Source organism: Equus caballus, chromosome 13 (genome assembly GCF_041296265.1).
Source record: "Equus caballus isolate H_3958 breed thoroughbred chromosome 13, TB-T2T, whole genome shotgun sequence".
In the NCBI taxonomy this organism is placed as follows: Eukaryota; Metazoa; Chordata; class Mammalia; order Perissodactyla; family Equidae; genus Equus; species Equus caballus.
Window position 1 is genome coordinate 34811067 of NC_091696.1, and position 12561 is coordinate 34823627.

At 51.3% G+C, this 12561-nt stretch overlaps 2 protein-coding genes across 4 annotated transcripts in view; both read right to left on the reverse strand.

Moving 5' to 3' along the window:
• Window positions 1-4361, reverse strand: part of PLK1 (polo like kinase 1) — a 12794-nt gene extending 8433 nt beyond the window's left edge. Inside the window, exons 1-3 of the mRNA XM_023616117.2 lie at window positions 2336-4361; window positions 1502-1670; window positions 610-754 (exon numbers count right to left, since the gene is read on the reverse strand). Of these exons, the coding sequence (XP_023471885.1) occupies window positions 610-754; window positions 1502-1670; window positions 2336-2743 (722 nt within the window). The 5' untranslated portion in view covers window positions 2744-4361. The remainder of the gene's footprint in view (window positions 1-609; window positions 755-1501; window positions 1671-2335) is intronic.
• A 94-nt stretch (window positions 4362-4455) lies between these two features.
• The window catches only part of DCTN5 (dynactin subunit 5), a 37377-nt gene continuing 29271 nt past the window's right edge, over window positions 4456-12561 (reverse strand). Inside the window, exons 6-7 of one of the 3 annotated variants that reach the window (XR_011424725.1) lie at window positions 5662-5902; window positions 4456-4490 (exon numbers count right to left, since the gene is read on the reverse strand). Coding sequence is in view for 1 of the 3 variants with exons in the window: in XM_005598842.4 (XP_005598899.2) it covers window positions 5859-5902 (44 nt within the window). In the remaining 2 variants the exon portion in view is untranslated. Of the gene's footprint in view, window positions 5903-12561 lie in introns of all 3 variants that reach the window. The other 2 variants (XR_011424724.1, XM_005598842.4) reach the window with 2 other exon arrangements.

Here is a 12561-nt window from a genome sequence, read left to right on the forward strand (position 1 = left end):
ACCTCCATTGCAAGGAAGTGTGAAAGCCATTGCTCTGACTCATGTCTAACTCTCCAGTGCCCAGGCCAACAACAAAAAGCTAACACCTGAGAAGGCCCCAGCCTCTGCCCACCACCCAGCCCCCCTGACGGCCTCGATCCAGACAGGTCACAGACACTGCCTCCTGCCAGCCCTCACTCCCGGCCTGTTCCTCCCACCCAATGCTCCTTTCTAGACCAGTGGTTCTAAAATTTATTGTAGACAAGAATGACCCCGGGATCTTTTGAAATCCAGATTCTGATCCAGTAGTCTGGGTCCTGAGACTCTGTATTTCTACCAAGTTCCCAGGGGATGATGCTGCTGGTCTCCGGGGACCACTTTGGGTAGCGAAGGGCTAGAGCAAGTTTGTGGAGACCTTCCCTCTCCCTTCCCTGGACCAGGCTGCAGGAATCCTACAGGATACACCAGTGACAAGGAGAGAGATGGGAATTAGGCTTTATTTTGGGCAATCTGTCCCCTGGAGCAGCCTTTCCATAGGCAGAAAGGTCCACAGGCTAAAGTCAGCCAGGGGAGATGTGCAAAAGGGCCCCTGCTGAGGCCGAGTGGGTCCTGAGACAACAGCCAACTTACATGATGCACCCAATGGACCACACGTCCACCTCGAAGCTGTGCCCTTTCTTGCTCAGCACCTCAGGAGCTATGTAGTTAGGAGTCCCGCACAGGGTCTTCTTCCGCTCCCCATCATATTCGACTTTGGTTGCCAGTCCAAAATCCCCTGAGACAGAGGGAGGAAGAGGGGGCACTCGGATGTTAGCCTCTGTCAGCTGTCACTGCAGACATCTGCTTCCGGTCTCACCATCAAGAACCAGGGTCATTTGAACCTCAAGCCTCCCTTCCTTGTGCACAGCAAGGCTTGCCCAGGAGTCTCCCAGCATACTGGCCCCAGGGGGGCCTCCCCAGGACGCTCCTCCTCCTCTCCTTAGAAAGGAGGGCTGTGCTTCTAAAAGGGACTTGATGGGGACAGCAAAACTCAAACACCTTCAGAGATCAAGCAAGTCAACATCAAGACTGCTACTTGGCAAGTTTGTGAGGAAGTAATAGGGAGGGGTGGGGACAGTAGCAAACCAGAGGGAGCCTGCCTAAAGGGAACAGGAGCTTTTCAGCCCAGTAAAGAGTTGCCCTAAGGGAATCTGTCCCTGAACTGCTGGAGCTTCCGATTGTTTAAAAGGAGCTCCAAATCCAAGTTTTTATGTCAAACCTAATATAAAAAATTGGAACCTAATTCAAATTCTTTTTAAAAAATTCTGTGTAGGGGCACAAAAAATGCATCTGCAGGCAAGATACTGGCTTGTGAGCTCTGTTTTAAATGTCTGCCCTAAAGAGAAGATTCTAGAGGCAATCAACAGCCCAGACTTCCACCACCCTCTCCCTCCCTGTCTCCTTCCTATTTCCTCCCCCAGCCTCCGCCTCATTCCCACTTCCTGTAGTGGTGTCAAGCCGCCCTGCAGGCCCAGCACCTCACCTATTTTCACCTCCAGATCCTCGTTCAGGAAGAGGTTGCCCAGCTTGAGGTCCCGGTGAATAACCCGGTTTCGGTGCAGGTACTGGCAGCCGAGGACGATCTGCCGCAGGTAGTAGCGGGCCTCGGGCTCGGTGAGTGCTTTCCTCCGTTTGTGCAGCTCCAGGAGAGACTGGGCGGGGGAAGGAGAGGAGAAGTGAGGAGGCCCAAGGGGGTGAGGAGGTGTCATTAGGTAAAGGCAGCCAGGGCCCTCCCCCCAATTCCTTCTCCAGGACAACTGCGATCTGGACTTTCCCCTAATCCCGGCCACAATCGTTCATAGCAGCCCCTCTCAAGCCCCTTACCTGGGAGTCCCTTCTCAGCCCCACTCTGGAAGCTCAGCGTTCTCAATATCCCCTCCCCGGGCAGATCCCTTTCGCCACCGCTCTTCCCCGGAAGCTCCGAAGTTTGGCTTCAACCACCCTCTCCCTGACTCGACCCCACTCCGGAATCTCCGGGTCCACAGCACCCCTTACCTGGGACTCCTCCCTTAGCAACTCGGTAAGTGGGTCCATTACCAGGGTTCTCCCCGGCCCCGCGCCTCCCCCGCCCTCCCTCCGCCCAACACCTCGCGTCCAGGAGCCGCCTTCTCTAGCAGCAACAGGTCTCGCGCTCCACTTAACCGGAACGCCCCCCCCCCCCCCCCCCGCAGCAGCTCCGAGTGCCAAGCACCCTCTACCCGGGATCTTTTCCATCCCTAGCTCAAGGTTCCCAGCACCTCCTCCCTACCAGCTCCGAGCCCCGGACGCCCCAACCCCGGCCCCCGGGCAGCTCCAGTCTCCCAGCGGCGATACTCACTCTCCGGCGGCAGAGCTCCAACACTACGAACACGAAGTCGTTGTCCTCGAAGAAGCCGTGGAAGCCTACGACGTGCTGGTGGGCGAGGCTGCGGTGAATGGATATCTCCATGGACATCTTCTCCTTCTGGTGCGGCTTGAGCAGCAGCGACTTTGGCACAATCTTGCCTGCGAACACTTCCTTAGTGTCTGCGTCCGAGATCTCGAAGCACTTGGCAAAGCCGCCCTTCCCCAGAAAGCGGCCCCGCAGATAGCGCCGGCGGCTGCGCGGGTCCACTAGGACCTCCGGGATCTCTTTCGCCGGCGGGGCAGCCGCCGGGGCCCCGGGAGCTGCAACTCCAGGTGCCCCGGCTTTCCCTGGGTCGGCTGGTGCCCGCGCCAGCTTCCCTGCAGTTGCCGCCGCACTCATGTTCCCGGAGTTGCTCAGCGGACCTAGTAGGGTCTGGGCAGAGGCTTGGCACGGCTCCGCTCCTCCTCGAATTCAAACGCGGCGCCGGGAACGTTACTGCAGCCTGCGCGCCCCTGATTGGCCGCGGGGATTTAAAATCCAAACCCGCCCGCCGCGCGGCACTCTGGGACCGCTCTGCACCGCAGCCGCCTTTAAACCCGTTCCCAGGCGGGGAAAACACTTGATTGACAGGGACTCGCGGACAGCAGTCACGTGGGATGCCTGGGAAACCATCCGCGGCGTGGGGAAGCCAGCCCCAGCCCCAGGAGAGGGCGAGTTCAGGGTTTCTCCCTTTCTCGCGGCCGGGGAAGCTCCTCCAGTTCACAGGCACCTCCTCCAGGAAGCTTTTCCCAACCCCTCCCTCCACCCCCACCCCACTTTCTAGAATGTAAACTCTGAGAAGAGAGACCCGGCAGCGCCAAGAGATAGGTTAGGAGAGCCTTAGCACCCGCCTCTGATGTCATCTGCTCTCTCTTCCAAGTCACCCCAATAAACTAAAATCTAAGTAAAAGCAGGCTGCTTGCTAAGCAAGCGCACCCTCATTGCAAGCGCCCACTCCCCTCCTTCAAATAACAGCTGCTCCTGAGCCGCCCTGGACTGCAGGCCAACGGCGCTCCGAGGACGGTTCAGGCGGCCAGCATCGCCGCCACCTGGGAGCTTGTTGGAAAGGCAGAATTTCAGGCCTTAGCGCAGACCTCCCGAGTCAGAATCTGACTTCCAACGCAGCTGCCCAGGTGATTCCTACACGCCGCAGTCTGGGAAGCACAGTAGGAGAGCCCCCACCGGGCAAGAAAGTCAGCGGTCTGGCTTGCTCACTGCTGTATTTCCAGTGTCAGAGAGAGCCGACCCTCAATTGTTTGCTCAGAGGGAGGATGGCTGGTGGGCAGAATGCCTGGCAAACTGGCAGGCCAAGGCCAAACCTGGCCTGCAGGGGTGTTTTGTTTGGCCTCCCACTTTTTAAAATTTGGATTCATTCACAGCACTTAAAAGTCAAGAGGCTTCTGGGGGTGGCCTGGTGGCGTAGGGGTTAAGTTGGCATACTCTGCTTGGGCAGCCATGGTTCACGAGTTCGGATCCCAGGCATGGACCTACGCACCACTTGGCAAGCCATGCTGTGGCAGGCATCTGGCATATAAAGTAGAGGACAATGGGCATGGATGTTAGCTCAGGGCCCATCTTCCTCAGCAAAAAGAGGAGGATTGGCAGTGGATATTAGCTCAGGGCTAATCTTCCTCAAAAAAATCTAGAGGGTTCACATAAAAATTCAGATTTGTGGCTTTTCCCGAAAAAACTAGAAGCTCTGGCAACTCTTGCCACCATAGCTTCCTGGTGTGCCTCAGATCCCAGCTATCCCCTTTGCCCATTGCCTGTCTGGCTTCCACAAATACGTGAGTGGCACCCCTGCAATGGCAAAATACCCGAGTTAGAAGCCCTTTCTCTGTGGCCCCTCGCACCATATGATGTCTCTGAAAGAGCCCAGCAAAAATCAACCACGCTGTAAGGATCCCTTTACTTGCCCCCAAATAAACCGAGAGGCAATGATGATGTCTTTCCTACCCCACATACCACGCTCCCAGCGCAATGCCTGGTAAAAAGGGGTAACTAAAATGTCTGCTGGATAAAGGGAAGTTTTTTTTTTTAACTAAGTTATTATTTTTGATCCCAGTGCTGTGTAATCTTCTATTTTATCTTTTTATTGAAGTTGAATCTGTGTACAGAAAAAATGTATATTACATAATTGTAGAGCTCAGTGAATTTTCACAAACTGAACACACCCCACGTCAACCGCACCGGGACTGAGAAAGAGAACATTACCTACACCCCAGAAGTCCCCCTGTGCCCTGTGCTGGGGGGCCCCGTGCGATGACTCACTAGGAGCCTCAGAGGACTCAGCATACAGCCTACTCACGGCAGCTGGGCCGCATCACAGCTTGGGGCTACCAGCACGGGGAACGGCGCTCAAGGCGACGTCTAGAGGAAACCAGGCGCAAGCTTCCCAGAGTCCTCTCCCACTGGAGTCACACTTCATTCCTCCAGCAGTGAGTTGTGACCACATGTGCAACATCTTATCTATCAGCGAGCGAAGCTCATTAGAGACTCAGTGTCCAGGGTTTTCACTGGGGACTGGTCACATAGGCACCCTCTGCCTAGCACATACCAAAATTCCAGATTCCCAGAAGGAAAGCAGGTGTTCAGCATAAACCACACTGTTGGCACAAACAGTTTAGGCAGTGAGCACCCTCATCACCTAGGGAATGGTGAGACCCTCCCCAAATCCAAGCTCCCGGTCACCAGGCAGGGGACAACCTTGCTAACAGGCCTTGCTGAGGAGAGCAGGGTCAGACCTGCGTGATTAACTCTTTTCTGCACAGTCCACCCTCCTTGGCCCTTGGCCAGGCTTCTTTCCAGCAAAATTATGATCAGTAGGAGCCCACATAAAAGGGTGAGATCAACCGGCAGTACTGATCTCAGTTAGACCTGTTAGGGGTCCTAGATTTAGCCAGTTAAAATAGATCCCATTAACTCTACAAGTCTATCTTACATCTTAGAAAGCCTCATGGCCTCCTCTTCGGTTTCTGTATGACTTGTTTTTGCCTGGCCCAAGGCAACGACTCAGGTACAGCACAGCTATGGCCAGTAAACTCAAGCTGACCTGAAGCCTTCCAGGGCTGAGGCAGTGTGGCGACAGTCAGGGCACACAGGCAGAAGTGCCATCCCAGAGGGCACGTGTGGTCCCCCTGGAAACGAGTTTACAGTGTTAGGGTGCCCCAAGTGGGACATACATTAGTTAGGCAGTAGAGGTTAACAGGGCCCCCAATGTCACCTCCTACCATGGGGCCTCCTGCCCTAGAGTTTCCAGGCCACCCTGAGAAACTCACCCAGTCCTTGGTTTATGAGGGACTGCCTGAAGGGAGTTGATTCCACACAGTTTCGCTTGTCCATTCTATGTGTCTATCCATCTCATGAGTGCGCACAACGCTTGAAGGTGTTCTGCATGGAGAGCGCAGGAGCTGGGCCCCCTCTGGTGTCACGTATCAGGGCTGCCAGGCGTGATCCCAAGCTCCACAGGCTGAAGTCAAAGCACTCCCAGTGCATGGAGAGGCAGCAGTGGGCCTCTTCCTTCAGGAGGAGGGGAAAGCTTTCAGGGAGAGTTTGGAAAAACAGATCATAAATGCCCCCCACCCCTACCCAAGGCTCCCCAGGTGCCAAGTTTTTACTTTTCCTCCATTGTTACAAAATTAGTGTGCCCTACGGATCAGCAACACTAACTTGATGTTTTTTCCATCACCTCTTACTCTCATCCAGGCCTTTCATCTGGAAGGGTTGTATGCAAGAGGCACAAAAGCATTTCTCTAGATAAACGGGTTATTTTTTCCCTTCTTCTCCCCAAAGTCCCCCGGTACATAGTTGCGTATTCTAGTTCTGGGTCCTTCTAGTTGTGGCATGTGGCACGCCGCCTCAGCATGGCCTGATGAGCAGTGCCGTGTCTGCGCCCAGGATCCGAACCAGCGAAACCCTGGGCCGCCGAAGGGGAGCGCGCGAACTCAACCACTCGGCCACGGGGCCGGCCCCAGATAAACATTTTTTTTTTTTTAAGATTTTATTTTTTCCTTTTTCTCCCCAAAGCCCCCCAGTACATAGTTGTATATTCCTCGTTGTGGGTCCTTCTAGTTGTGGCATGTGGGACGCTGCCTCAGCGTGGTTTGATGAGCAGTGCCATGTCCGCGCCCAGGATTCGAACCAACGAAACACTGGGCCGCTTGCAGCGGAGCACGCAAACTTAACCACTCAGCCACGGGGCCAGACCCCCCAGATAAACATTTTTATATGACATAACTAGAAAGACATATGCAGAAATGAATTGTGTTCCCCCAAAATTCATAAGTTGAAGCCCTAACCCCCCAGTACTTCAGACTGTGACTGCATTTGAAGATAGGGCTTTTAAAGAGGTGATTAAGGTAAAATGGGGTTGTTTGGGTGGACCCTAATCCAATATGACTGGTGTCCTTCTAAGAAGAGATTAGGACACAGGCTACCCAGACAGAGGGCGACCATCTGCAAGCCAGTGAGAGAGGCCCCAGGGAAACCAAACCTGCCAACACCTTGATTGGACTTCTGGCCTCCAGCACTGAGAGAAAATAAATTTCTACTGTTTGAGCCGCTCAGTCTGTGGCATTTTGTTTGGCAGCCCTAGCTGATCCTAGAGGATGAAATCCTGAATTTTCAAACATTTCAAAATGGGTTTACATAACCTCCTAGCTTTTCATCCAGAAAGCAGCTTAGAAAAGATAAATGCCTTTCTAAAGACAGCTACATTTGAATAGTCAAGCTACCTCACCTTAGTAAGTGTCTGTCCTGGGGGAAAAGTCAGGCTGTAGAGTCAGGCCATCACCCCATTGTGGCAAGTTGCAACGAATCCAGAAAGCTGAACACGAGTCAACAGCAGTTAGATATCCCCCAGAGAAGGTCCAGAAGGTCTGATTTGTCAAAAGCAGGTGGAGGGGTCACAGTCCCTGTGATGTGCCCTCCCCCAACTTGCAGCTTCTGGCAGGGATGACAAGTTAGGATGCAATTTAACCTCTGCATCGGAGATAAAGAGTTGATCAGCGGCTTGATTTCAGACGGTCCCATCAGAGAACACGCCCTTTCCTGTGGGCATCTCTATGTGACCCAGCTGGTCCAGCCAGCATTCAGGATGTATGTTTCCATAATTTAGAGCTCCACAGAAGGGGTCCTAAATCTCCAGTGGTCCTGGGGTCTGAGTCCTGTTCATAGAGCCTGTGTCTGCTTTCAGTTTAGCACAGCTCCTGTTGAGGCTGAAGCAGCTCACGGCTGTCAGTATCACTTTTTCAGCTTAGAGTAAGGTCCAGGCCATTAGGATCAGTGAATTTGGGATTCCCAACAAGCCAGCTGCTTTTCTTCGGCAGCAGCAAAGGCAGGCGGCAGTGCCAGCCAGCCAGGTCCAAGATCAAGTGACCAGCAAGGCTTCCTCTTTATCTTGTCAGTTGTAGAGTCCAAACTGATCCACTCAAAAATTCGCACAGCAGGCTGCACAGTCATCAGCCTCTACGCGTCAGACATTTGATTTCAACATGGGCTTATTAGCAATTTAACTGCTTTTTCAAATTCTAAATGTGTATTTCTATCCAGAGATTGCCTCTTTGTTCATGTTGTCTCCTTCCTTCCTGAGGCTCCAACAGACACAAATCATAGCAAAAATCATCAGTTATGGAGACTGGTTCTCGTTCCAATACCAAAAGAATTTAAATTCCAACCTACACACTGGTGGCAAAAAGCAAGGAAGCTGCACCTCCCCCCGCAACACCTTCATAATTTTATTTTTTTGCATCTTTCTTTAATTAGGGTGATCCCTCTAGCATTTATAAAATTATAAGCATATATAACATTTTAAATCAACTTTATCGTATATCCAGATACAACGGGCAGAAAATACAAAGCCATTTAAAAAAAAAAATCTCCCTTTTTTTCTCATTGTGAATTTATTCAAACCCCTAGCAGTAAATTCAGCATTTACAGAGTTGTAACTGCAGGCCTGCAATGTTAACTCTTTTCTGCACTGACTCCCTTCCAGAGGCAACCCCCCAAGGGTATCCACTGTGATATGGTATGATATTTAAGCAATGGACTCAACCAATAAAACCAAGTTAGAATGTTTTTCATTCATACATTCAAAGGCCATTGAGCACCACTGCATGTATGTTTTATTTATTCCACTGAGGAACATTTACTAAAAAATGATGAAGCATTGAAGAAACTTTCTTTAACTCCCTTTCATTCCTTAACAGCTGTTTTCATAGTCCCTTCTAGTCCTTGTCAACATGCAGCTCCAATTTTATACAGCTGCAATTATGCCACGTTAGTATAATCTCCCCGCATAGCAGCAGTGATAATAATACTAACAGTCAACTCCTACTGAGCACTTTCTATGTGCCAGGTATGGGGCTCTAAGAGCTTAACAGAGCCCCTCATTTAATCCTCACCAAGGCCTGAGGGGGAAAAGATTATTATTCCCATTTTGAAGATAAGGAAATGAGTGCTTGTAGATTAAGTTACTGGCCCAAGGTCACGTAGCCATGAGGTGGCAGAACTTGAATTCCAACCCAACTCTGCTGACCCCAAAGGACACCTGCCTGCGCACTGCCTCTCTGCACACTGCCTCTGGGTGAATGAGGCAGGTCCCAAACCCCAGACTCATTTGTTCACTCGTTCACTCCCTCCCTCCCTCCCTATCAAAAAGCAATATGACATATTGGTTAAGCTCACTAACTAAAGAAGCCTGGGTTCAAATGCCAGCCCCTCCCCTTACTAGCTGTAGGACCTTGGGCAAATTACTTAGCCTCTCTGTGCCTCAGTGTCCACGTCTATAAAATGAAGATAATTATAGTGCCCATCTCCTAGGATTCTCGAGGAGATGTCAAGAGACTCCGTGAGGACAGCACTTTAACAGTACCAGGTACATGGTCACATCAGTTGTTGTTTGTTATTATTATTGAAATAAAAAGAACCTGTGTCTATTCCCTGGGAGCTCAGCGTCTCCAACAGACCTTTCATTTCCTGGGCCTCTCATATTTCCTGTTCTCCCCTCTCCTCTGACCCTACTGCTTCCTCAGGCTCTTGCTGCTCCCATGAGAAATCAGAAAGAGCACCCAGCAGACACCAAAGACTGAGATGAATGCAGCTGAAAAAAGAGAAGTTGGCAGGGCCGAGAAAAACCATGGGCTAATGTCCAGACCCAAGGTCTGAAAGCGAGAGAGGGTGTGGACTCCATTCCTGTGTCTCTTTCCTTGGATGATTTTCACATGCACAAGCCATCTGCCTGAGGCCCAGCGGACTTGGAGACACAGAGCAAGCCATTCACTCTCCTTGGGGAAGCGGGAAGTCCTGTGCTAACTCTACTCACCTCAGGGTCCGGGTCAGAGTGCATAATGGAAGCAGGTGGGGCCCACCTGCCAGCGAAAACCTCAGAAAGCAAAGGATTAACTGACTGGACAGCAAGTATAGTCGTCAGGGCCAAGTGCTTTGGAGACCCAGCATATCGGAGGAGGCATGGAAAACATGGACTTTGCAGCCAGCTAAGACCTGGCTTTGATTCCACCTCAGCCATTTATTAGCTGTGTGACATTGGAGAAATTTCCTTAACCTCTCTGAAGATCAGGTTCCTCCTCTGCATAATGGATTGTAAAAATCCCTACTTTTTTGACAATTGGGAATATTAAATGTTTTCTTTTGGTGGGGGGGGGGGGGGGAGGAAGAATGGCCCTGAGCTAACGTCTGTTGCCCATCTGCCTCTTTTTGCTTGAGGAAGATTGTCACTGAGCTAACATCCGTGCCCATCTTCCCTTTTTTTGTATGTGGGACACCACCACAGCATGGCTTGATGAGCAGTGTGGAGGTCCGTGCCCAGGATCCGAACCCATGAACCCTGGCCACCAAAGTGGAGCACATGAACTTAACATGCCCCTGGGCTGACCCCATAAATGTTTTCTAATAAGTGCCTGGTACCCCATAGATGCAAAGCAAGGAAGGGTGATTTCTTTCCTCCATCTCTTCTTCATGATGGACTGATCATAAAGGGAAAGATGCTCTTAATTTTGTCTTAAATTTTAAAGTAGAAGACTGCTGTACCTTATACTATAAGGGGTTTCACTTAAGGTATCACTTCCTAAGAATAGCAGTTAAAACGACCATTTATTGAGTGCTTACTCTGAGCCAGTAATCATGCTTTACATGTATGAATGCATTTAAATTCTCCTAACAACCCCTACACCTCTTCCTCATTTTATGGATGAGAAATCTCCCACAAAGGGAGCTAACTTGCCCAAAGGCACAGGGCTAGGAGTTGACCTGCGCATTTCCAGCACCCATCTTCTTCAGCACCATGCTGATCCTCAAGAACGGCCCGTCAGGCCTCCATCAGAGAAATCTCTTTTGTTTCCTTGGCTTTCTGTCCCACTGAGCCGTAAGATCCCCACGGGCAGGGACTGACTCCATCCTATTCTCCACTGTATCTTCAGGACCTAGGGCAGTGCCTGGCACTCAGCAGCAGCTCAGTGAGTATTTGTTAAATGAATAAATGAGCAATGCAGCATGAGGTCAGGGCTGCCCTCCTAGCCCTGAAAGGCAGCAAGTACATGATCTACAAAAGCACAGCCCCCTCACTGGGGGCTCTAGAAGTGTTTCAGTGATCATGGACTTACAGGAACTGGTCCAAGCTGGCAGCACATTTTGCTGACATCTATTTTGAAAAAACCAGGCCTCTGGACACATTGTCCCAACATTGCCAATGCCACTTCAGGGTCCTTGCAGCTCCAGAGAAGCTAGCCCCAGGAGATTAGCCAGCTAGATCTGACTGCCCATAGCAACCATCTAGGTCTGTTAGATGCCAATCTGTCCTGGAGAATGGCTGAGGGTGAGTCAGAACACGGCTGGGGCTCCATGTTCTGGACACCCTGTGGGCTCTCACAGATCAGATCCAGACACTGAGAAAGGCCTCCCTAGCCACCAGGATCCCTTCTTTCCAGCTGAGAAACCTCCAAGGATGTGTTAAGTAGAAGCAATGTTTCTCTGATTCATTTCAAGTCTGCCATCACCCAGATGGGTCAGAGTGACTAAGAAAGGAACCGTAGTCTCACTCAGGCTTTGAGTGAACTGGTTCATGCAAAGTGACTAATTCAGAAGCCACCACAGATCCCAACCAACCACAAGGGCCCAGTGCAGCCATGCGAAAAAGACTCAGTGAACAGGAGGCTGACAAGTTAATCATTCAAACTTGTTCCCCGCACAGGGGATCCTGCAACGTGAGGCTTACCTGGGGTAGGGTGGGGACTAGGGGGAGGAGGGCTCACATCCAGGTAATCACCCCATTAAGTATATGCTGCGTACCCAGAGGCTCACACCCGCCTCCTCAGGAGCTCACACCTAGTGTGGGCTCAGATAAGAACACAGGTACATAATTAGAATTCCACCTAGACCTTGACAAGGGCCCTCCATAAGGTGCTATGGGGTCCATGAGGAAGCAGTTCCAGGCAGAGGAGCATCCTCCAAATGGCTCTTTTTTGAATACTTCACTTTGGCTAAGCAACATCCTCTCTGTGCCCCCTAATCCAGGCCCATGTACCCCTCAGGAGAAACCCCGCGAGACCAAGAGTAATGAGAGATTGGGCAGGGAGGGGATAAGGGTGGGCAGGGAGACAGAGGAAAGTGAAGACATCCGAAGAAAGGGAAGAGGCCTGAACTGGACACCTAATGATTTATCCTGCCCAGCACCCATTCATCCCTTCTTCTGGTACTATCACCCTCACTATAACCACCAGGCACCAAGTCTCAGCCCTGTGGGCATGCGACCCAGGCCGAGCCAATCAGTGTATTCCATCTTCCTGGTCACAGTGATTACTCGAGGCTAGATACCTCCTTGGTCTGGACCAATGAGAGCCAGGTCCAGGGGTTTTGTCAGAGAAGGAGAGCTTTCTACCAAGAATTGGAGTCACTTCTGAAACCTGAGAGCAAAGCGAACTCAAAGGAAAGCAGAGTCGAGAGCTGAAGAGAGACAGGTTCCTGATGACGCTGTTGTGAGTCCTGGAAAACTGCCTGAAGACAGACGTAGCCCTGGCCTCATCAGCTACGTGAACCAATTATTCTCCCCTCTGCTCTAAGCCAAGTGGAAAGAGTCCCAACCAAGGGCTCTCTGTCTGCCTGCTCTTCCAGAGTATTCTGAGGACAAAGAGACTTTCTGCTCTGGGATAATAAAAGTAACTGTC